The 23,778-nt window shown below is 32.4% G+C and overlaps 2 protein-coding genes across 3 annotated transcripts in view; one reads left to right on the top strand and one right to left on the bottom strand.

The window, feature by feature from the left end:
* Nucleotides 1–18,727, bottom strand: part of LOC123703507 — a 34,876-nt gene extending 16,149 nt beyond the window's left edge. Inside the window, exons 1-5 of the mRNA XM_045651537.1 lie at nt 18,456–18,727; nt 1,959–2,669; nt 1,575–1,754; nt 1,095–1,246; nt 17–124 (exon numbers count right to left, since the gene is read on the bottom strand). Coding sequence (XP_045507493.1) covers nt 17–124; nt 1,095–1,246; nt 1,575–1,754; nt 1,959–2,669; nt 18,456–18,579 — 1,275 coding nt within the window. The 5' untranslated portion in view covers nt 18,580–18,727. The remainder of the gene's footprint in view (nt 1–16; nt 125–1,094; nt 1,247–1,574; nt 1,755–1,958; nt 2,670–18,455) is intronic.
* Nucleotides 18,728–19,162: 435 nt separating this feature from the next.
* LOC123703404 (tyrosine-protein phosphatase 69D) overlaps nt 19,163–23,778 on the top strand; it is a 37,760-nt gene continuing 33,144 nt past the window's right edge. For both annotated transcript variants that reach the window (XM_045651356.1, XM_045651355.1), the window contains exons 1-2: nt 19,163–19,406; nt 22,399–22,537. In XM_045651356.1, the coding sequence (XP_045507312.1) occupies nt 19,322–19,406; nt 22,399–22,537 (224 nt within the window). In that variant the 5' untranslated portion in view covers nt 19,163–19,321. The remainder of the gene's footprint in view (nt 19,407–22,398; nt 22,538–23,778) is intronic.

Below are 23,778 nucleotides of genomic sequence, written 5' to 3'. Positions count from 1 at the left end.
AGGTATTTATACAAACCTCTGGCGGCGATTCGGATCCATTGATTAGAGCATTGGGTCGAGCCACCGACAGTGTAACTGCGTAGATTTTAACTTCATAACGCGTAACGTTCCATAGTTCAACTTTCTGCAAGATTAGAAACAGAATTGATATTTATTACATAATAAAATGTAATGAGTATGATGAGTTGTGTCTTGAGCCCTAATTATGCTTTTCACACTTTAAATTAGAAATAATTTAAGATTTACGATAATAACTATAACAGCAAATTACAACAAAAACCCAATGGTAATTCCTAAACGCAATTAAAGAAAGAAAGAAAGAAGAAGGAAGAAAACGTTTATTTAATGGCACATAGCCTCACAAGGACATTATGAAAACAATTACTTTTTACCAAACTAAGAAAACTTGACATTAACCGGTCAATTAAAATATCCATTGTTACAGGACAATTTCGAACAAAACAGTGTCCATTGACGGTGTTACATTACTTAATCGGATTACAGTGAAAAACTTTTCCGACAGTTTGAGGGTGACTTAACGCGTAAAATTCCTTTAAACTAAATATGTCTTGTAGGCTTCAATATAACGAAACATAAGCCAATAATCACTGACATGAATTGCTAACCTCAAAGCCACTAAAGCCGTGGTTTTCAAGTTAATTGTATGTACGCGAAAATAGTTTTAGACCGGGTATAATCTAACCTTTTGATATGCAAATAATGTGTAATATTTGAAATTTTAGATCGTATTTTAAAATATAAATAAACTAACGAGGCTAATGAAGAAAGTAACTGTATGCCTAAATAAATAAAAACCGCAAGAAAAATCGAAACAGGATTTCAGTTAGACCACATACATTTTATTTAATTATTATTATCCAAGTAGGTACCCTCATATTTTTCAAGATAAAAAGTGGAAATAATAAACAGCTGTTAACTTTTCAATATCCCTGATCTGAGCAAATAAAACTAGCCCAAAAAACTGTTCATAGACAAAAGACATATACAAACAATCACTATTATCAATCAATCAATCATGAAATATCAAACTACCCGCAGATTCTTCCAACTAAAACGACCTCAAACCAACTCACCACACTGATAGTGGTCTCTATATCATCCTTGTTAGTTGGCAGAGTGAGTCGCGTCCTTGGCTGTTGTTCCGGTATCTTGCGAAGTGTCACCACGTACTGATCGAGCGAGTTGTTGTATTCTAGCGGTTGACGCCATTGTAAGTAGAGGATACCTGGAAGTTTAGGTTGTTGTTATGTAGATTTTGTCAATGCCATATAATATGATGAATGATGAAAAATACGAGTGTAATGTAACTTTGTCCAGTTGATCCATTTTGGAAAATGTCGTGTAATCACTGTATCTTTTTATTTCTTATCTATACGATGAAAAATATGTAGTTAAATATTAGCTTTATGATTAAAACTCGATAATATAAATACGATGTTCAAAAGTAGACTGACATTAACTAAACTATCTAAAGAGTTCCCAATGAATTTCAGTATTTTTTTTATTTTATTATAAGGATTGATTTGTTTACTATTGAAAAAAAGTATACTTACCATTAGGTAGATCACAGGTAAGGTTCAATATTATCGGCGCAGATGGCGGCTTCACATCAGACAGCACATACAACGCCTCCGACTGCGGTCCGAGCCGCTGTATGAGGTCGTGGGACTTCACTCCCGTTAGTTGGAAATTGTAAAACGCTCGCACCCAGATTTTGTATGGCGTAAATGGTTCTGGAAAATGGCAAGATATAACAGTTAAAAAGGCTAAAAATCAATTAAGTAAATCTAATATACAAATAAACACTAAGGTTCTGCGGAAGGTAGGCATTGCTAAAGTAGCAATATAATTTTGCATTCAACGCATCAAATTGTTTGTCAGACTTTTGATATACTGCTACGTTACTTAAAGAAGAAACTTGTGATATGATTACTTACTTAAATTCTTCAACCTAAACCCAACCACCTTCGTCGGTACACCGGACGTATTCAAAAGCGTGAGATTCCTGGTTGCGTTCAAATAGTCCTCCATACCCAGATCACTCCTGAACACATTCTTCCTTTTCACCTGATCTGATGACGGCACTCCCATGACAACAACCGAGTCACTCGCACCTTTCCGGATCGATACACCTTCTTCATAATACAAAACGTATGCGATTTGGGTTATATCGATTTTGGCAGGTGCCGATTTCTTGACCACTTCTATTGGTAACTCGAACGCTTGATGCGTCTCCATGCCATTCTCGTGTGACCTAATTTCCGTTGTGTTATCCTGCCGCCTCTTTCTATGTCTATGTGATCGAATCTCCCTCTTATTCCTATATTCATCTGTTAGTATATCTGACGCTGAGAACTCATCGTTATATTTAAGTTTGTCGTTTTTATATAAATTGTACGCGTAGTCATCTTTGAGTCTCTCTTGTTTGATAAGGGCGTCTGTATCTTGTTTTTCTTCCGTCGTTGGCGCATCACCCTGCAGGTCTTTGGGTATGACTTGAAGGTCTGGCTGGTGGTGCGTTGTTCTTTCGTTGCGGTCTGTGGATGTGTCTAGAATGTGAACAGTGTAGGTGGCTGGCGGGGCCCATGATAGATGTATTTCATCTGATATGACTCTGTTTGCTGTGAGGTTTTGTGGAGCGGACGGAACTGGAAAGAGAAAGAAAATAACGTATTAATTTTGAAAGATTTTAATATATTTGTTGAAATTCAAAAAACTGCTTATTTATATTTACGCAGCAATACAAAAAAACAAATTGTATAATATAATATAGGTAAACCAGAATCTGATGGCAAATAGGGAAATCAAAATTTTGAGTGTGCAACCCTAGGGAAAATGGACTGAACGATCTTGATACTGCTTACTTTTTATTTTGACCTCAATATCATTATTCACATTACATAAGTGGATAATACTGTACTTAATAATGAGATATCCACGTAATATTATGTAGGCACTTATTACATATACATATTATTTTTATATAGGTAATACAATATATTATTTATTTATACATACCTATTTTTGTAAAATATGGATTTAATGATAATCCAGATCAAAACTAGATTCATCGTATCATATCATATAGGTAGTTTATAAAATACCTATATGATATGATACGATGTTTTATAAAATAAAACAAAAATAAAATATGTAAAATCATGTTTATTTTCGTTTTTCGTTCTAACACATTATAAAATTGACTTGGACTGCTTGGACTTGACAAATAGCCGTATTGTAAACGCCTGTAATAAGTTTCCATAAAATTATATTTTAATCAACAAACAATAGTATAGTTAAGTACCTACTTATAATATTTTTAATTTAAAGTATCACAACGGGTAAGTCCAATTTAGCACTAAAATCTTTCACGCGCTTTAAAATTGAAAATTGTGATGTGTTTGATCCTTCTTCATCGAATGTTTTTCTATAGACATTGTAAACAACACCTATTGCTTGTGATCGCAGTGGTTTTATCGATATTTCGAAGATTTTGAAGACAAAATCCTAAAAATTAATCATCAACACATTACACAAATAATTTGACAACCAATTTGATAGTTGTCAAATAAGTTGCCACATGAAAATCTTTTATTTTTGAAATATAAATATGCCATCAGATTCTGGTAGACCTATACCTATACATTAAAATTCAAAAGATCCTCTAATGGGAGCAGGATTAAATGAGTTGTTTATACGTCGGAAAAATTGGGAGGTTTTGTACGAATGTGGAAAATATTAGAGCACAATACGTGCTCCCAACGAAATAAAAATGAAAATGAAAAGTACCAAAACATATATGGACGTTTTCTTATTATAATAAGCTCGTTGTGGAATATTTATAAAGTTCGATTTCGCCAGTTTTTGCCTTTATTATCGATTATTCGTTTTTATTTTTGCCTAGAACTATATTAAATGATATTATGGAATGACGAAGGAATTTTTGCACATTTCAATAATGCAACCAGTTTGACTCGAGATCAATGCTCCGTTAAATTTGTGAATGAATAGCAAAACTTGTTTCTGAACGGACATAGTAATAATAAAAAATGATACGTTTTTGAAATTAGATGGCAATGAACGACAAGTGCGTTTAGCAAACTTGTTTTATTGCTGATGTTTTATCATAGTGGTTTTACATAACTGGACTTATAACCGATTGTACTCAATGATGTGTAAACTTTCAGATGAGAGCCTGTAGAGTAGTCAGTATTTCTATGGGTAACCGTTTACTGTAATATAAGCGAAACCAGGCTTTGTATGATTTCAGTTGTTGTTATAGCTTTGATAACTGTCCTAATTGTTTGGCGTCTAACCTTCGTCTTTTCTTCTTCAGAAATATATAATTAATTAAATTTAACTTTTGGTGAAAATGAAATAAAATGTAACGATTGGATACACGGCATCGATTGATAATTGTAATAATATTTATATTGTATGTTAATCAAAAATTAATATTAGTCTAGTAGGTGTATTATTCTTTTTACAAACAATAATAAAAAAACATAGAACAACGAGGAATGCTTATCACAGTAATTACCATAGATACATATGGCCGGCAGTCGTATTCATAGTCGTTTGTCCCACTTTGGAAAAAATAAAATGGAAAAATTTATACTTTTGTTTGTCAAAACTTTTTTTAGAGCCCACGTCATTACATTGATATATTTGTAGTGTATTATTATAATGTAATGCTTTTCAAGGAGCAATGTACTGCTAATTGGAGCTTTTCGTCGAAAACGATATTAAACATTATTAGACGTTCTTATTCTGAAGTGATACAAAATCAAATAAATCACTACATAGTATAAAACAAAGTCGCTTTCTCTGTCCCTATGTCCCTTTGCATGCTTAAATCTTTAAAACTACGCAACGGATATTGATGCTGTTTTTTTTTTATAGATAGACTGATTCAAGAGGAAGGTTTTAGTATACAATTTATTAGGTTTTAGACAAAGCGGGCGAAGCCTCGGTCGGTAAGCTAGTAAATCATATTTTATACATTAAGGAGATACTATTTTTATATTACGAAAATAATGAACCAAGGTTTTTAGGGCTGTGGAATTCCATTATAGTAGGAATAATCATTATTAATTTTCAGTTAGAATCCTACTAATACATATTATAAATGCGAAAGTTTGTATGGATGTATGGATGTATGGATGTTTGTTACTCTTTCACGTAAAAACTACTGAACCGATTACAATGAAATTTAGCACACATATAGAGGATAACTTGGATTAACACATAGGATAGTTTTTATCCCGGAAATCCCACGGGAACGGGAACTATACGGGTTTTCCTTTGCAAACGCGGGCGAAGCCGCGGGCGGAAATCTAGTTATATATAAGTTACATGCGTTGGTAGACTAAACCGTAATCAAACAAACAAAACCCATGGATTAAATTAAAACTAACACATTCAGCTGCAGAATTGCATACTGAAGAGATGAAAAAAAAGACGTGTGGCACTCGGGGACTACCGCGGTAAAGCTATTGCATAGCATGCCTTCATGCCACTCCGCCCGTCGGAGTGGGGAGCGTGAGGTTTTTCGTTACGGAATTTCTCGATTCGGTCCCCGCGCTCAAGGCCCGCGATAGAACCTATGCAATAGCTTAAACCTTCGTAATGCTTACACACACATGTATCGACCAAATACAATTTTATTACACGTAGATGTATGTACAATGTTATACATTGTAAACAAAATGCAGCTACTGTCAAGACTCAAGAGCAGAAATCGTATCAATGAATATTGCCTACATTATTGTAGGAGACATTCGCGATAACGTTTTATTTATTACTATAATATAGTGTCCCTAATTACATATAGTATAGTATTACTAATCGACCGGACTTGACTTAATAATATAGGTAGGTACACTATACATTTCAGCTGTAGAATTTCAATCTTCATAATAATATTATCAACTACTATACTTAGAATATAATGCTACCAAATAATATTGATTTACCTACCTAACTACTACCTACAAATTCTCCATTGAATTTAATCTATGAAAACTAACTATTTCTTATAAACTAATTTTATTCTAAAATAGGACTTGACCTAAAACGAGTCCTATTTGAATTGGAATACTTATAGTGTACGATTTTTTATTTCTAATTACTCACACTACATAACCAGTTATAAAAATGTAAAACGATCCAACAGAGAATTGTATAGTTTGCGAGCAATATTTAACAGTAATTAAATTTTTAATTTATATTAAAAAATATTCAACTTCAGTCTATTATAGCTAATTTTTCAATAGCCTCTTAACTTCACCTAAATAATAAAATAAATATATTCATCTCTTTCTTTTATTTAGAATTAAATGAGAGAGAATTTAAATCTACACGGGCAATGAAAAGGGCACTAAATACTTAAAAATTAAAATTAAAAAATAATCTGTACCGGATACATAAAATATTATAGTTTAAAGTTTTTTTTTTTTTTTTGTTTAAGTACCTATTTACATATAAAAAATATTTTCTTATCTTTTTATGTTTCACTTAATAATGGCACAAAATTTGCATATTCTAAATTTTAATGTCGTTATGGTTGTATAATAATTAATACGTAACTCATTTAATGAGTAGGTATCTACGTATATAACTGTATTTTGCCCTAATGAGATCGAATATTTATATCCAGTAAAACATTTAATTAATATAGAAAAGCATAACGAAGAATAATTGATTTGAATATGATTATTGTTTTCCATTATTTACTGCAAAAAACGTAAAACTGCAAAGTGTACCAACTTCATAAGCAAAAATCGTAAAACTGGAAAGTATACCAAATTCATAGGTATGTACATACCTAAATACATAAATCCGTAAACCATAACACTTTTGCCATAGTTGGGTAACTAAAAAGCGACAATAGTACGACAATGCTGACGTCAGCAACTTCCTAACGGCATTAAAAATAAACAATTACTTGTGCAACCCGCGTCCATTCACTGCTTTTATTTTTATTAAGTTTCCTTCGATTGTTTATTATTTATAGTGAGATCAAAAGAAATCGTAAACCGTTATAGCATTGTGGGCAGTTTCAAAGATAATTTGCATAGATAGCTCGATGAACAGATAACAAAAAGATAATTTGCATGTACAGAAAAAATTACAATAGTAGGTATCAATTATCATAATATACATATTTCATATAAATTTAATATAGCCATATAATTTGCGTATTATTAATTTTGAGTACCTACAACGTATAACCACACCCCGGACACTCCATACAAAATTATAGTTTTGACAGTCACACTGTAGAGACTGCAAATGTGTGTGTAAACTCTTTATGGTTGGCACATTTGTGACTAGCGTAAAAAAAAATTCGCGTTTTTCTGATGAAATACATCCGTAAACAGCACAATATCTAACCATTTTCTACGAAAAACGATAATCACAAATCCAAAATAATAAAATTGCTTTAAGTCAATTTGATTAATGTTGTCAATCTTCGTTGCGTTTCGTCTAAAGACGTCGTTGGTATCGTCCTTGCGGGGAAATGGGTACCATAACATGTCTGATCGTGCGGGGTGAGGTAAGTGTTTAATTTTGGCGGGAGGCGGAGAGTGTCCGTTCTGTAGCGTTTAGCTACTATTATGTATTCTGTGGTATAACCTATACAGCTTCCAATATAATAAAATAACTAGATGTGCCCTGAGGGTTTACCCGCATTGCTCCTGTTGGTCTTAGCGTGATGATATACAAGGTGTCCCACTATCAGTATTCTAAGCGCGAAGGGACTTGTAGTTTTGCATACACTGATCACGTAAAAAATACTTAAACAACAAAATAACGTCAAATTTTTTTTGACAAATTTCTCCTGAAAATCCATGTTTTCTTCTCTAGCTTCGCGCAACTGGCATATATACCGTTTCGCTAATATGACATTTTGTCTATGAAAACAATCCTAAAACGATAGCTCACGTGCGGGTGGCAAAGTTGGGCGGGTTGATTGTTAGGGGTGTACACAAAGAGTTTTAAGAATTTATCTATTTGAAAAAAAACGCATCTGGAATTTTATAAGTATTTTTTACCTACTCAGCGTATGCAAAACTATAACCTCCATTGAGCTTAGAATACCAACGATGGGACACCCTGTATAGCCTTTAGCCTTCCTCGATAAATGGGCTATCTAACACCGAAAGAATTTTTCAAATCGTACCAGTAGTTCCTGAGATTAGCGCGTTCAAGTAAACAAACTCTACAGCTTTATAATATCTAAGATGTAATCGTATGAAATCAATAAAATCCCTTATATAACATAATATATAACACATAGAGGCCACGCTTCTTGTCCCCGAGTTGAGAATCTCAACATTTGCTTTATGCAGAAGCCACCATACATTTGTGTCATTGACCCATTATTTCTTCTTTGTTTTGTCAGCTAATACGAACTGCTATACAAGTGCTGTCGACAGATTTAAAAAGAATTCCTCTTGTATTAACTAAGATAATGAAGATTAACATATTAAAATAGGACAGGGTGTTAGATTAACATATTAAAATAAGACGTGGGTTCTAAATTGGGCTGTATTATGACCTATTATTTCAAGACAGTTTACGCCGTGAATTGAACTGACTGACAAATTCATATTATGATCGCAATAACCAGCCATGTTTAATTATGGTTTAGTTTTTCGTATATAACCCAACTACTTAAAACATCAAACCGTCAACTGTCTCTCCACCGGATTTCATCGCAATCGATTAATCGATAACAGACAGACAGACCAAGTTTTCACATTCATAGTATGAATCACGACGACGTCACTTAAACAATCTTGATACGAAAATCTAACTCTTGTTCTTAGAACGTTCCGGAAATTGCATTCAAACACTTTCCCCTCACATATAATAATTATAACAAATAATAAATAAATTTTACGTAACACAGAAATAATTTACGCTAACAGTTCCTGTAATAAATTCATTTGCTCCACGCTTGCAGCTTTAATTTATCGTTTCATGAATTTGTTGAAGAAAATCGTTCCAGCTAATGATTATATAAAGTTATAAGTAAACATTGTTAAAAACTTAAGACTAATTTATACGAGAATTTATATTTGTACTTTGTATTACACCATTTACACCTAAACGGCAGAACAAATTAAGGTGAAACACGACAGAAAACATACGATATTTATTATCCCTACTAGCATGCGTCAGCTTTACGCTTGTAACCGGCATTCGCCGATGTGCTAATCCAGATTAAAACGTACGTATACCAAATTTCATACACAATCAGCTGTTTGCGCGAAAGAATAAAAAACATCCGTCTACCCTGATAAACTTTCACACTCATAATAGAATCAGGAAGCAGGATATTACCACGCATCGCGGACTACCAACTATACTCATTACCAGACAGTCACAAATATAAAATCTCACACATACGTACAACTAGACAAAAATAGACGAATAAAAAAACGGAATTTCGTTTATCCATTACGATTTACGGTCACACTTGTGTACGTAATAACGTCAAGGAAAAATCCTTCTTAATACCAAAAGGAGAGCGTTGCAAGTCTCATCATTGATATACTCTATATGGACTAGTACCGGTGACTCATTGATGGATATGACCTTACAGTGCACCCTTACAATCTTGACACTTTTACGTCTATTTAAATCGTATTCTGGACCTGCTTCCGTTTTTGGGAAACGTGATAGGATCAAGATTGTTTTATATGCATCCTTATCGGTTACCAATCTTACCTATTAAGTATAAAGAAATTTAATATTACATTAAAAAACAATAAGAATTGTAATGCTTTTAACAATTCTCAGTTCTCTGGAAAACAGTCAAATAGTAAAATGGGCTGTATTTGCTCAAGACATCGGGATTTATGCGGGTTAAACCGCAGAGTGCAACTAGTAGATTTTTTACTTTATTTCATTGATTTTAGAAACTTAATTGCTCTTTTCACTTTGCAAAATAGAGTAAAGAAATTGTTTAGAATTGAAATCGATTTAAAATTCTCAACGCGTATTTCTTGTGGTAGGTACAACACGTATTTAGTTGAAATGAATGAATTGATTCCTGTAATTAATGATAGCTACAAAATTTCTAATTTTACGGTAAAATCTTTTCACACAAAAAATTCAAACAATAATTATCATAAAGAAAAACTGATTTTTCCAAGCAGAACAGAGTGGAATCAAATATCACGTATTCCAAAAAAATCAATAACTACTACTGTTTCAAAAACTATACGTAACTAGCGCAACCAGACTGTACCAACGTTTGCATTCAAAGGAAAACTTTTAATGAGAGTGAGAACGGCGATTCTCAATATTTTACAAATTTACTTATACACAAGTAATAATTGTAATTTTCCGAATTTTGTAGAAAACGGATAAAGTTAACTCCGACTACACAAGATCTTTATACAATATGACAAAACGCATTTTAACGTCTAGACGAAAATACAGTAGTTTTTAGTGAGATTATAACTATACATTACGAATGTATAGCCATGGCCATTAAAAAGGATAAAAATAAGAAAAAGTATATTCTGTTTTATAAGTTTTATTAGTTTGACAACCAACTTATGGAATGTAATGATGTAGAATCCAAAAATAGTAAAATTTTTCATTGAAATCACACTAAACTTAATCTAAAGCTTTGTTATAATAAATAACCTATATCCCCAATACAAAGACGAGCACAGAGACAAAATTGTAGACCCGGGAGCGTAAGACCACAGACAATATAACAGTTTCCTCCAGACGGGAAATGGGGCAGCCGCAATCTTTGAATTTCCATAAATTCCCTGTTAGGCTGTTAACACGCCCGATATTGTATATTGATAACTAATACCGCAAAATTTATTATTTCACACTAAGTGTGGTGACATCAGAAATATCAAAGATGCTCTTAATGTGTCCTAATGAGTTCGTTTTAATAACAAAAAAAACCTCCTACTGTCAACAGGAAAAATATATTTTAAACTAGAGGTCCGCCCCGGCTTCGCCCGTGGTAAATATTTCGCAATAAAAGGTAGCCTATGTCCTTTCTCGGGTATCAAAATATCTCCGTACCAAATTTCATGCAAATTGGTTCAGTAGTTTAGGCGTGATTGATTAACAGACAGACAGACAGAGTTACTTTCGCATTTATAATATTAGTATGGATTAGTTGTAGAGCTTTAACAATATACAAATTGAATATTTTATTCGTTGTTAGTGTAATTAATTAAAAATCTCGCGTAAAGTCCAATCTCCTAACAAGACAAACGTTTGCGAAGCGAAATGGGTAATTAAAAGATGTACCGTTCCTCATTTTGTACAACTTATTTTACACTAGTTATTTTGTAGTCCAAGTTATCGATTGTTAACGTTTTTTCTTCGTTTTCAATACTTCAATATAGCCGCCTGACCCGAAAAGCCTATCGTCCGAGCATTGCACTTTCAGTCGATGTCATATTGAACCGAAATTCATATAACTTTCCTGCTTACATTTGCAAAGCTTTGAATTATTTCTTGATTTAATTTGATTCATCCTACTGCAGCAATACGATACTACTTTCGTACATATGGAAAAATGTCTTAAAATATAGGTAACTATTTAACTTTGAGTTTTTATGTTATTATTTTAAAATGTTTTTTTACTCCTACCTGGGGGAGTAAAAAAACAATTTAAAATAATAACATAATCCTCCCACCTACTAATTACTTTTTGTATTTCTCAGTATGGTTACTGGGAAAAAGTCAAAAATAACACTGACTGCTACTATTTGCGTATAGTTTACCTTTTGTAACAATAACAAAAAACATCATAATAACACCAATCGTATGGAACGTATCCGTTGACAAATTTTCGTTTATTCCATAAACGCATTTGTCTCAACACTGACCGCTACAAGGACAGGAACTACGAAGGGCTGACCCCACAATTGATGGTGACAGGCCGAAGAGTAAACGCGTTGTTTACGATACCTCAGACCTTTACAATTACAGACCCGCGCTCATCTAATTTACAAGGTCCCTTTAACATTTGGACGTTTAAAAGCTTGCTAGAGCTTTAATTTTTTTTTAAGATAATGTATTTTATAAAATCTAAAAAAATAGAAAAATGCTCTTTGCGTTTAATTTAGGCAAAATTAAGGCGAGTGTTTACAAATATTATTTTAAACGGATTCATCCGCCAATAGAATTTGGTTGCAATGTTTAATTTTAACGTAGGTACCAATGATTGTTATAAAGTACGCAATCATTATAAACCTAACCGTAATAGACAATCGGTGAAGTTTTCCAATTAATCACATCTAAGGGAATCGGTTTACTTCAAATCGAAGTTCTAAGATACGATATTTAACGCTAAAAGCCTGACAATCTTCATTTCAATCGTCCACTTTCTAAGTTAAATAAAATCTGCAAATAAACGGCATTTAGAAAACATTATAAAGACCAATACACACATAATACAACAACATATAAAGAGAAGAGAGAGAGTCAAAATTTTATTACACAGCATCATAATCATTAGCTTTTAATCATTGCAGGAATAAGCCATAATCTTCCACCAGTCTACCATACGTCGACTACTTAATTGTTTTTTTTTTTTTTTTTTATCTAAACTACTGTTTGTTTGATTGAACGCGCTAATCTCAGGAACTACTGCTACGATTTGAAAAATTCTTTCGATGTTAGATCGCCCATTTATCGAGGAAGGATAGGGTGAAACCGCGAAGCGCAGCTAGTTCAATATATGTATTTATTTAATATTCTTTTTTTATTTTCGTTTTACGACATGCCGGATATACCGATTGGTGTATTGTTACGTGGATAATACAAAGATAAACTGAAAAATCTATTTAATTTCCGCACGCTCGTCTAGTCACGAACTTCCGACTCTGAAGTCTGACTGAAGTCGGAACCCCGAGCAACCGCTGTCCTTATTATGATTTAACGATATTAATTACGAATCGTCACTAATGAAATCTAATTATGGAACTTACATTATCATCCAATCTAGTTCAAATCTAACTACAAATATGCAGTCGATCTCCATAATACGAATATAGAATACAGCACGACCTTGGTTCGAGCGTTAAAAAAAGCTAATTCAGAAAAATCTAGAAAAACGTGGAACCTTTTTAACAAATTCGTTTCAATTTATCTTTTATACTTAACGCGAGGTATTTCAACGCGAGGCAAGATTTTAGGATGTGAAGTGTGGGGGGCCGTTCGCGTGACTCGCGCTCCTCGCGCTCCTCGCGTCGTTTGTTTTTCGTAACGTGCGCTATGCCACAGTGTAAAATATATCAAAAGTAAATTGTGATCAATTTTTATTATGTAAGCAATGTAAAAGTGTTTGTGTCAGATTGTAAATATAAAAGTAAATAAAGTAAGCATTTACAACTTTATAAACTGAGATAAGTAGGTACTAGGAATTTATTAATTAGCACAACATAATTATGGAAGTACTTGGTGTAACTAATAAATATTACTTGCTGCTACCAGTAGAAGCTTAGAGTATTATAATATTAGAATAGTATAGAGCGCGTGTATTGCACAAATTGCTTAGTGCGCATCGAAGGCAGATGAGCTATAGATACTATATAAATGTGTGTGTGACAAATAGGGATGGGTAGGTATCAATTGCGTGTTGAGCTATCGATAAGTTATGTAAATAAATATGTAACATAAGAAAATATATTGTTCAATATGTTATTAAAGGAGAAATGTATGAAGAAAGTATAAATATATGTAATTTTAAATAATAATGTAAAGTCTTCTATTAATTATAAGTAGTTTAAAAAAAATGTATAATTGAAATATCTGAAAAAACGTGTGGACTTCTTAACTATTAAAATTAAGAAAATAAAAGATCGGGTTTAGTACTATTTTTTAATAATAAATCAAATAATAATAGTATTTAATGTTAAATAAAAATAAGAATTAATTAATAATTTAAAATGAAATAATAAACAATATAAATATATATCAATTTTATACCTACCAAAACCTTCAAAAATCAATTTAGCGGTTAAAATATAATATCGTAACATTACATACTTTACATTTACACTATATTACATTCGCATTCATAATATTAGAAAGTGTATGATACAAAACACAACACAAAATTATTTTTAATATATTTTTAAAAGAGTTTTAATATTAAAGTCAAATATTAATATGTTAAAATATAGTTTTTCTTGTAAACTATCGAGTACAGCGTTGGTCAAGTCACATCACTACGATCACGTGGCGGCAGTAAGGTGTGCGAAGGGTGCGCGAGCGAGCCTGCGCGTGTCCGCCTCCCACTTCCCCTTGTATTTATTATCTAATATCTATTTATTTAATCAGGCATAGTATGGTGCTGAAACGAGACATAGAAGGAGCGTAAATAAACAGAATGGAAGCAACCTTATAACTCAATAAATAAAGTATATTTTTAAATGTAGTTCCGTTTATAGTAAAAGCCGCTTTGCGTGTTTTATTGTTTCGTCTTTCACATTCGTTACAAAAATTGTGATCGAGTAACGTCTACTGCACTCTTCCTAGTTTATAATGTCAACTAAAAAAAATGAGACACGAAAAAAATCTCAATCGTCACCTAGGAACGTATAACGTAGAACCTATAATCCCATATAATAATTACCATTCCGTATTCACGGTTTCTGTATTCGAGGCATATATTTTATGGAACATATACCCCGCCAATAAGGAACTTTTACTGTAGTGATTAATAATTATTATAAGTCAATAATCATTATTATTTGACTATTATCAATTATTTTTTAACTAATAATCATTATTGTTTTTTTCCTTAAAATAAACAACTGTAATTAATAATAATACCCCAAAATTATGCAAATAATACACCAATTATACGTAATAATAATCCATACTAATATTATAAATGCGAACGTAACTCTGTCTGTCTGTCTGTTACTCAATCACGCCTAAACTACTGAACCAATTTGCATGAAATTTGGTATAGAGATATTTTGATACCCGAAAAAGGGCATAGGCTACCTTTTATTGCGAAATATGTACCACGGGCGAAGCCGGAGCGGACCACTAGTATTATATATATAAAACAAATTATTATAAACTAAACTCTTATTTCACAGTAACGCAGCTTTTATCGTTTTGAAATAAAAGCATACGAGGTGAAACTTTATGACCAACTGATATTTTTATTCTGTGTCATCAAGTAACTACGTTTTTATCATATTACTCAATTTACATACCGTTTCTTATAGTTTACTCTTTTTTTTGATACTGACACTGCTTTCTTCCGAATTTTGTTTGTTTTGTTACCCATTTTCAATAATTTATCGTTACTCAAAACGTAAAATCGAGCGGAGATAATTTGACACAGGTCCTACGTTAGCAAGCGCCTGATCAGGACTGGCGGGGTAGCGGGCAGCGCGGTTTGTAAAGAAAACGCTGGGCAACGTTAAGTTCTGAGATATAATATGTATTTAATAATTACAGGGCTTCAGTAGAAAACCAAAATTTAGCACGTTTTCTGCAGTACATCAAAATACATATCCTTATATAAAAATTATTTCCAAAATCAGAAATTTCATTAATAAATAATTCGTTTTCGATCTTTATTTTAGCCTATTTTTATGATTTTATATGATCGACCAAAATACACGTGGTTGTGTAACAAATTAGCACACTTTTTAGGAAATATCTTGAAGTGTATTGATTATTTTTTCTAGAAGCGTCATATAATTGCAAATACATGAAAAATTTGATCTTGCAAACCAATTTTACTCCGCTTCGCTGAAAGGACTCCCCTATACTTCCAGCGCGGCTTTTGAACCGCGTAATTAAAAAATGTTTCGGACTCTACAAGTGTTTAATATTTTGCATCATTAAAAGGTTCAAGAGATGCAATTGCAACTATAATGGGGTTTCTAGGTTATAATAGCGCAATCTTAATCTGTTATATGCTACCCTACATTTTTCTATTTAAACGACTCTCAAAGAAATTCTGTATAAATGTTTGTGGATAAAAGCTTGGGAACAATGAAGATGCGTTTTTACTTGATTAGCTTATTTTTTTGTTTTGTTGTTTAGTTCAGGATACATCGCCCATTTTTGCAAGTGACTACTATCAAGCTGATTTTCCGTTTGTAGCTTTATTTTGATGAGACACCGAATAATTTCGTGTACGAAACTCTCGATTGTGGTAGCTAACAGAGATAGCAAGGATAAAATTTTTTGATTTAATGGTTCTCAAATATTTATTACGCAATTTGTAGGACAATATGTCTGTTGAATTATATAAACATTAACTAAGTGAAAACAAAAAAATCAGCTTGTTAGTAATCATTTATGATGACCTCGTTATCGATACACTTTGGAAAGGGGGAGTGGGGACTCTGAACAAACCATAGATTTTGTAGGACAAATATTTTTTCGAATAATTTAGGTAATTATCTTGAGATTGAACAAAAAAAAATTCATTCAGTTAGTAATAAATATTTGAGAACCATCAAATCAAAATTTTTTATCCTTGTTATCTCTGTTAGCTACCACAATCGAGACTTTCGTACACGAAATTATTGGGCGTCTCATCAAAATAAAGCTATAAACGGAAAATCAGCTTGATAGTAGTCACTTGCAAAAATGGGCGATGTATCCTGAACTAGTTGTTTTTATTATATTTTAGCTGTTTCTTTTTAACCCCTTTTTAACCCCCAGCGGCCCGATCGGTCCACGACACAATAGATTTTCTATTGTCTGTGATTCCGGGGCCTGAGTTAATTAATATTATTACATACAGTGCTATGCCTTTGAATTAAAATGTGAATGAATTGTGTGTATTATACTCATATTATCAAAGAAAATGGAGATACAATAATAGATCTCTAATATTTACCAGTAAAAATATACATAATTTGACGAATCCAGAATGGAATATTGTAACGGCACAAATTACATAACAATTAAAATGTATATTTTAATCACTATCTTCAAGAATTATAAAGACGAACACACAATTTCAGTTAGTTATTGCTTAAAATCTTCATTACTACATATGTATTTATACGTTATGTTATACAAAACTTTAAATGGATCAAACCAATATGCCCCTTGTACTTATGAATCCTATGAAGAATACTAACTAATTGAAAACTAATTAATTATTCTAAAGTCATTATGTATTCTTTAAGTGGATACTACAGATGTCTTTGTATAAACTTTATTCCAACGGTTTTATTAAAAACATAATTATGACATTTGCGGATAGTTTAAGTTAATAATATTACATAATACAACAGTTATAAAAAATTATATATGATAGTAAAATAACATATCCATACTTAAAAATAAGCCCATTATTATTTATCTTATTATTTACCTAAACTCATATTTATGTGTGTTATGAGAATAAATATATTATAGCTGGAATTTTAATGGCAAACTATTGAAACATTCGATCAACATAACTATTGTAAATAGATTGCAATGAAATTTATGACACTGAAACCACTACACTAAAAGTAGTAACTATGTCTAAAAGTAGTTATATGTTTTGTGTTCACTGCATTTTTGTTTATCAGCCATCTGGTTTCCATAACACAAGCGAAAGCTTAGTATGGGATCAGATCGTGCCGTTTGTGAAAATTGGCCTGAAATATTTATTTATTCATTAAATACATTGTAACAAATGAAATAGTTCTTAAAGCAGTTTACCCCTTTATTTAGCTGTATTATTAATAAAGTTGTTAAAAAATGGAAATAAGCAGTGTATTTTACAGGCAAAAACTGTTCAACTTCTTTAGTACGTTATAGTGTATTTTTACACATCAATTAAGCCCGTCTGTGTTAATAGAGCAATGTATGAATAAGATTTTTATGCTCTTAATATAGGTAATTAAGGAACAAGGTCAACAGTCTATGTTTATTCATTTATAATTTAATATTTAATTACTCTGGTGCAAAGTGGCGGACATAATTAAGATGTTTTAGAGTTTAGTTTCTTAAAAGTGTTTTAATTTAGGGACTAAAAGGCAATGGAAGTAACTATATTGAACAAACTTGTTTTTTATGGTCAAGTAAATGAACTATTTTCGATTGTTACAAATATTAACGAATTACTGCAATAATTTACATAGGTCAATGCTTGTGCTTAGTCTACTTAACACATAAATACTAAGAAGCTAGGACCAGTTAGTTCTATATGTGAATTTTCAATACATTTTCTTTGAAAATACTGTCAATTTCTTATTAGAGTAGAATCGTGTATGTTAACATGTGCAGTTTAAAAGAATTAGTGTTTAAGCCTAGAATTAGGCGTAATCCGAGCTTTAATCCTTTTGCCGCTTATAATGGGATTCTATGATACATTGACAATCGAGGCGTTACATCCTGTGACTTGTGCAATGGTTTTAGTGTCAATTGTTCGCTTATTATGGAATGTAAACATTATTACTCACCGTAAATCTCCAAAATTTCGTTGTTAATAGCAGCATTATCACAATGAACGCACAAAATAAATACAAAAATGGCTCCTAACGTGTACTGAATATACATCTTTATATCACAAAACACACGGTACATAGCCGTGAAAATAGTCTAAAAATTGTTCATACACCACATTTTTACTACAATATAATATGCAGGCGGATATAATCTCGTCAACAAGTCATTTATTTCGTCTAAATTGTTTCAATCAAAGTGCCATCGAACTAGGACCCCGCCGTCTGTCATTCATCTTGTCAATAAACAACAAATGTTACCAGTTACTATTTCAAGTCTATAAATGTTACAAGTGGTAAAAAGTAAACTGCAACTTAATTTTTTGACTCGAAATGTGTATTTTCTAATTTTCATAAAAAAAAATATCATTCATAAGTTTATTAACAGTTAATAAACTTAGTTAATAAAGTTACTTGAAACTTATCCTATATACCTTTTTTACAATAATGTTGGAAACATCATATTTTGTAACTATTTTTTTATTTATTTCAATTATACTTGAAATAATATAGTTTGTACTCATAACAAAATTTTAAAAAAGCAACTTGCAGTTTCAAATATTTTTTGTCATGAGAATCCTTGAAATTTTAGAGCTTTTCAAATTAGTGTAATCGAAATTATAAATATTAACTGGCAACACCATTAACTAGGATTGTTTGTTCGGCTTTGGGTGTCAGCCGCTTTGTAATTTTTTATTGTGATAAATATAGAATTAATCAGTGATATCGTCGTGTAAGTGAATAGAACATGGTTTAATTAACAAGTGATGAGTTTACTATCGTGGTGTTTCGCGTATTGTGTGTAAAAGACAGCTTCTTCCGCCATGACAATGGTTCACTTGGCCAGGAAGTGCTCCGTAACATTTGCGCTTTATTTTGGCTGTATTGCATTATGTTATCCGGTTTTGGGTAAGTATTACAGTATTTACGTGATAAAATATATTTGCATTTTATGTTTTGTTTGTATGTATTTTATTAATTAGCCTGTTACATTTACAAACTACGTTTTCTATAAACACGCTTTGGGTAAAAGCTCTCGTTTGTAAACATCCTATGGACTTAATGAATAATAAAGTAGGACGTGTAAACGTTTTTCAGGTGCGAGTATATAGTTAAAAATATATTTATAGCATTTGAAATAATTCCGTCAACTGATGGGGAAAGCCACATATTATGTTCAATATGCTGGCTTATTATTGAATGTTAAGACTAGGAATACACACCAATAGCATTACTTTATAAATTAATGGTTTTTTCCATATATTATATTAATGTGAAAACTACTATATTAGTAAAAACATAATAATATTCTCTGTATTTTGAAAGCTTACATAGCATCTATAAATGAGCTTTTTATAATATATTATTATTTGAAACCAGCTCCATGAAATTATGATTAGTGAAGACTAAAGAGAATTGGTAGGGGAAAAGCAACACTTGTTTTAGTGTGCACATATCTATAAATATATTATAAGCAAAGACTTTGTTTCTTTGGTTAAACTTTCTTGCCTCGGGAACTATTAGTTTATTTATAAAATCTATTTTCGAAGAATAGTCATTTTATTGAGGAAGGCAAAAAGCTATATAATGCATTATATTATACATTACTAATACATTTAGCTATAATAGGAATGCAGTATTAATAACTCAGCCCCAGAAATCACAGACACAATAGAAAATCTATTGTGTCGTGGATCGATCGGGCCGCTCGGGGCTCAATGGGTTAATAAAAAAAATTCAACTATATAAAATAATATAGGGGTAGAGAAAAATCTAGCTAGAATGGCTAGGTTAGTAACTTTTAACTGTAACAAGACTGGTGTGATTTTTGGTGGCTAATTAAAAATCTGCCCTGCAAAGTTAGCAACATGTAGCTCATATCTCAGTAAGAAGAATTATGGTCTAAATTCTGATAAGTGGTTCTTGCAGATGTATGTCGTAGGCAATGTAGGTACACCTGTGTTTGAATATAAACAAAAATGAAGAATGTCCATTTGGCATTTATCCTGTAATCTCTATAGAAATTAACACAAGTATTTAAAAAAATCCATGTATAAATTAAATTCTTTAAATGTTTGAGTTACAATTAGTTTTTCAAATTATGCCGATTTCTTTAAATATTTTTAATTTCAAGTCAGATATGCTCTGCAAAGAACTAATATCAATAATTAGATTATACACAGGTTTGGTAGGTTTTTTGCCACTGAATTGTTATTTTCAACACAAGACAAAATTGATTTATTTACTGTTTATTTATTATGATATTAAAAAATCAAATAGCCGGCCACTATTTACTCTTAATAATTCCCAAGTAATCTGTTTTCTAGACCATTATACAATTCTTGCGTCTGTTAGTCTGCACACATGTATGTACCTACATAATACCCTATTTGTTTTGGCTAAGCTATTGTTTTAAGTGTTGTTTTCAACCCCACACGAGGGGAGGATGTAAGGAGCCTCTCGAGTAGGTGAAAAGTGTTTGACTTTCAGCACTCAATAGATATGTGTCTGTGTGCATGTTCTGTCAAAAATGTACAGACAGTGCCAATTTTTTAGCTAGGAAGAGTAAATAAGGGAAATTGAAAAAGTTGGCGTAATTTAAACCTTTAATGTGGAGGTTTTCATACTAACATCCTTGTTTGTTGTTTTATGTTTTTAGTTAGAATGGTACTTCTATCTGTCTTTGTTTCTTATTTTATATTTACGGTTAATAAATACTATAATCTTGACACAAATAATCAGACTAGCGTTAAATAACAAAGATACAATTGATAAAACCATTTTTTTAGGACCTTGAAGAAACAATATAGAATGTTGGGACATTAATACATAAAAATAAATCAACTCAAGAGAAATAAATCAACAATGCACTTCACTTTAGAATCTTTATTAAATTTTATTTTTACGTTTTTAAAAATCCAATGAGCATAATGACATTGTGATGTTCACAAATTCTGTTAATTAGCACTAAGTATAACCAAGGGCATCCGCCTCCTTGGTACAGTGGTTGACGCGTGGGCGTAAAACCGAGGGGTCCTGGGTTCGATTCCCGGTGGAGACGAAGAAAAAAAAAATGTCTCGGTCTGGCAGGACACAGAAGGCTGATCACCTACTTGTCCCTACAGAAAATCGATCAGTGAAACAGATGTATAATGCATCTGCCCCTTACCCCACTTGGGGACATGGGACTTCACTTTACTATTACCAAGGGCATAGTATATAATATGCATACCACCAAGTGAAACAACAAAATCAAAACTAAACCTATTCCTCCATAACCGGCTTGCAACATAACATTATCTATATAAATGATTATATTTATTATGTACTAGCTTCCGCCCGCGACTCCGTCCGCGCGGATGTCGGTCTTCGCGTGAATGGTTTATTTCTCCATTTTGAATAACTCTGACAATGACATCTTATAAATATCTATTGGACCCAAATACCTATAATAATTAACGCAACGTGTGTTAGCGGTTCTACAGAACAACGTCTATGAATAAAACTGAAAAATTAAGATTTATTTTTTTCTACGTATTTTTCCAGGATAAAAAGTATCCTATTTTATGCCCAGGATAATAAGGTATAATTATACCAAGTTTCATCGAAATCGAACAGTTAGTTTTCACGTGATGCCTGAACATACAGACAGACAGACAAAAATTTTTTTAATCACTTACCTATTTGGGTTTGGTATCTATCCAGTATCACCCCCTGCTATTTATTTTTTCAATATTTTCAATGTACAGAATTGACCCTTCTACAGATTTATTATATGTATAGATTTATTTAAAATTATATATGTATGTATCATGTGGTTTCAATAACACAAGCGAAAGCTTAGTATGGGATCAGATCGAGCCGTGTCCGAAAAATGTCCTTAAATATTTATTTTTATCAGGTCAAGATGCACCAGAGATCTTCGACATATCATCGCGTGGTGCACTCGGCAACCAGTCGAACGTCAGCTGCAGCATGTCACCGAACGAGGCTGAAGTGGACTGGCTGTTCAACGGGGAACCTGTCGTTTTTGGCGAAAGGTTAGTAGCTGTTTGTACTTGGTATCTTATTGCAGTATTTTAGGTGTATTTAATGCCTATACGGACTTATTTGTGAAATGATCGAAACTAAGTACGAACCTATTTCTAAAAAAAATATTGAACATAACTATACTGTATAGGAAGCCGATCACAAGAAAAGTCGCAGTCGATGCGCTGCGCTAGTATAGTTTTTTACTACCTAAGTAGGTATCTATTTAGTATTATACGGCTGTTCTAAGATGACGCATCTAATAATGTAATTTTCATGACTATTTATACGGTTAATAAATTATATAAAACGTACAGTCATGTTTCAGCTAAATTAATAATAACAAACATTCCCACTTAACCTACTAAAAAAAGAAAATACGCGAAAACTTGATGCATTGTTTTAAAACGCAAAAGCTCGCAATTTATCAAAACTGTTCGACACTCGATGAAAAAATGAAACGAATTGCACTCGACGAAATAGGTCAATGGTTATCAATATACATAATGTAAAACGCTTTGGCGACAATGTATTTATTTTGTTTTGCGGACCTCCTCCGCTCCTGTGGAACCTAGTTGTGAACGACTTGATCAGCACACTAAACAAAAACAAATTCCATACCATTGGATATGCAGATGACCTAGTAATACTTATCTCCGGTAAGTTCACGAGTGTTGTCTGTGAAATTACACAGAGAGCTCTATTAATAGTTGAGCGCTGGTGCAACAAATATGACCTTTCAGTGAACCCGCGCAAGACGGAACTTGTTCTATTCACTAACCGACGCCTTCTAGGAAGCTACCAGCTACCAAAGCTATTTGGCTCCGTACTTCAGTTATCGAAAGAGGTTAAGTACCTCGGGATTACCTTAGACGATAAACTCAACTGGAACAAACACCTTGAGAATAAGATCGAAAAAACAAGCATCTCTTTCTGGCAGTGCCACAAAATGATTGGTAACAGATGGGGGCTCTCCCCGAAAGTCACAATGTGGCTCTACAAAACTGTCATAAGACCAATGCTAACTTACGGCTCTGTGGTTTGGTGGCCAAAGACACAACAATCGGCGGCTATAAGCAAACTGCAGAGATTTCAAAGACTCGCCTGTCTGGCAATCACTGGCAGCATGAGCACAACACCGACTGCTGCGATTGAGGCAATGCTCGACCTGCCACCACTACATCTTTTTGTAAGACAAGAAGCTCTAGCGACAGCTGTAAGGTTAAAGACACAAAACCTCTGGAGAATGTTG

This window comes from Colias croceus, chromosome 26, assembly GCF_905220415.1.
Source record: "Colias croceus chromosome 26, ilColCroc2.1".
Classification (NCBI taxonomy): domain Eukaryota; kingdom Metazoa; phylum Arthropoda; class Insecta; order Lepidoptera; family Pieridae; genus Colias; species Colias croceus.
This window is presented reverse-complemented; position numbering and strand designations above follow the sequence as displayed.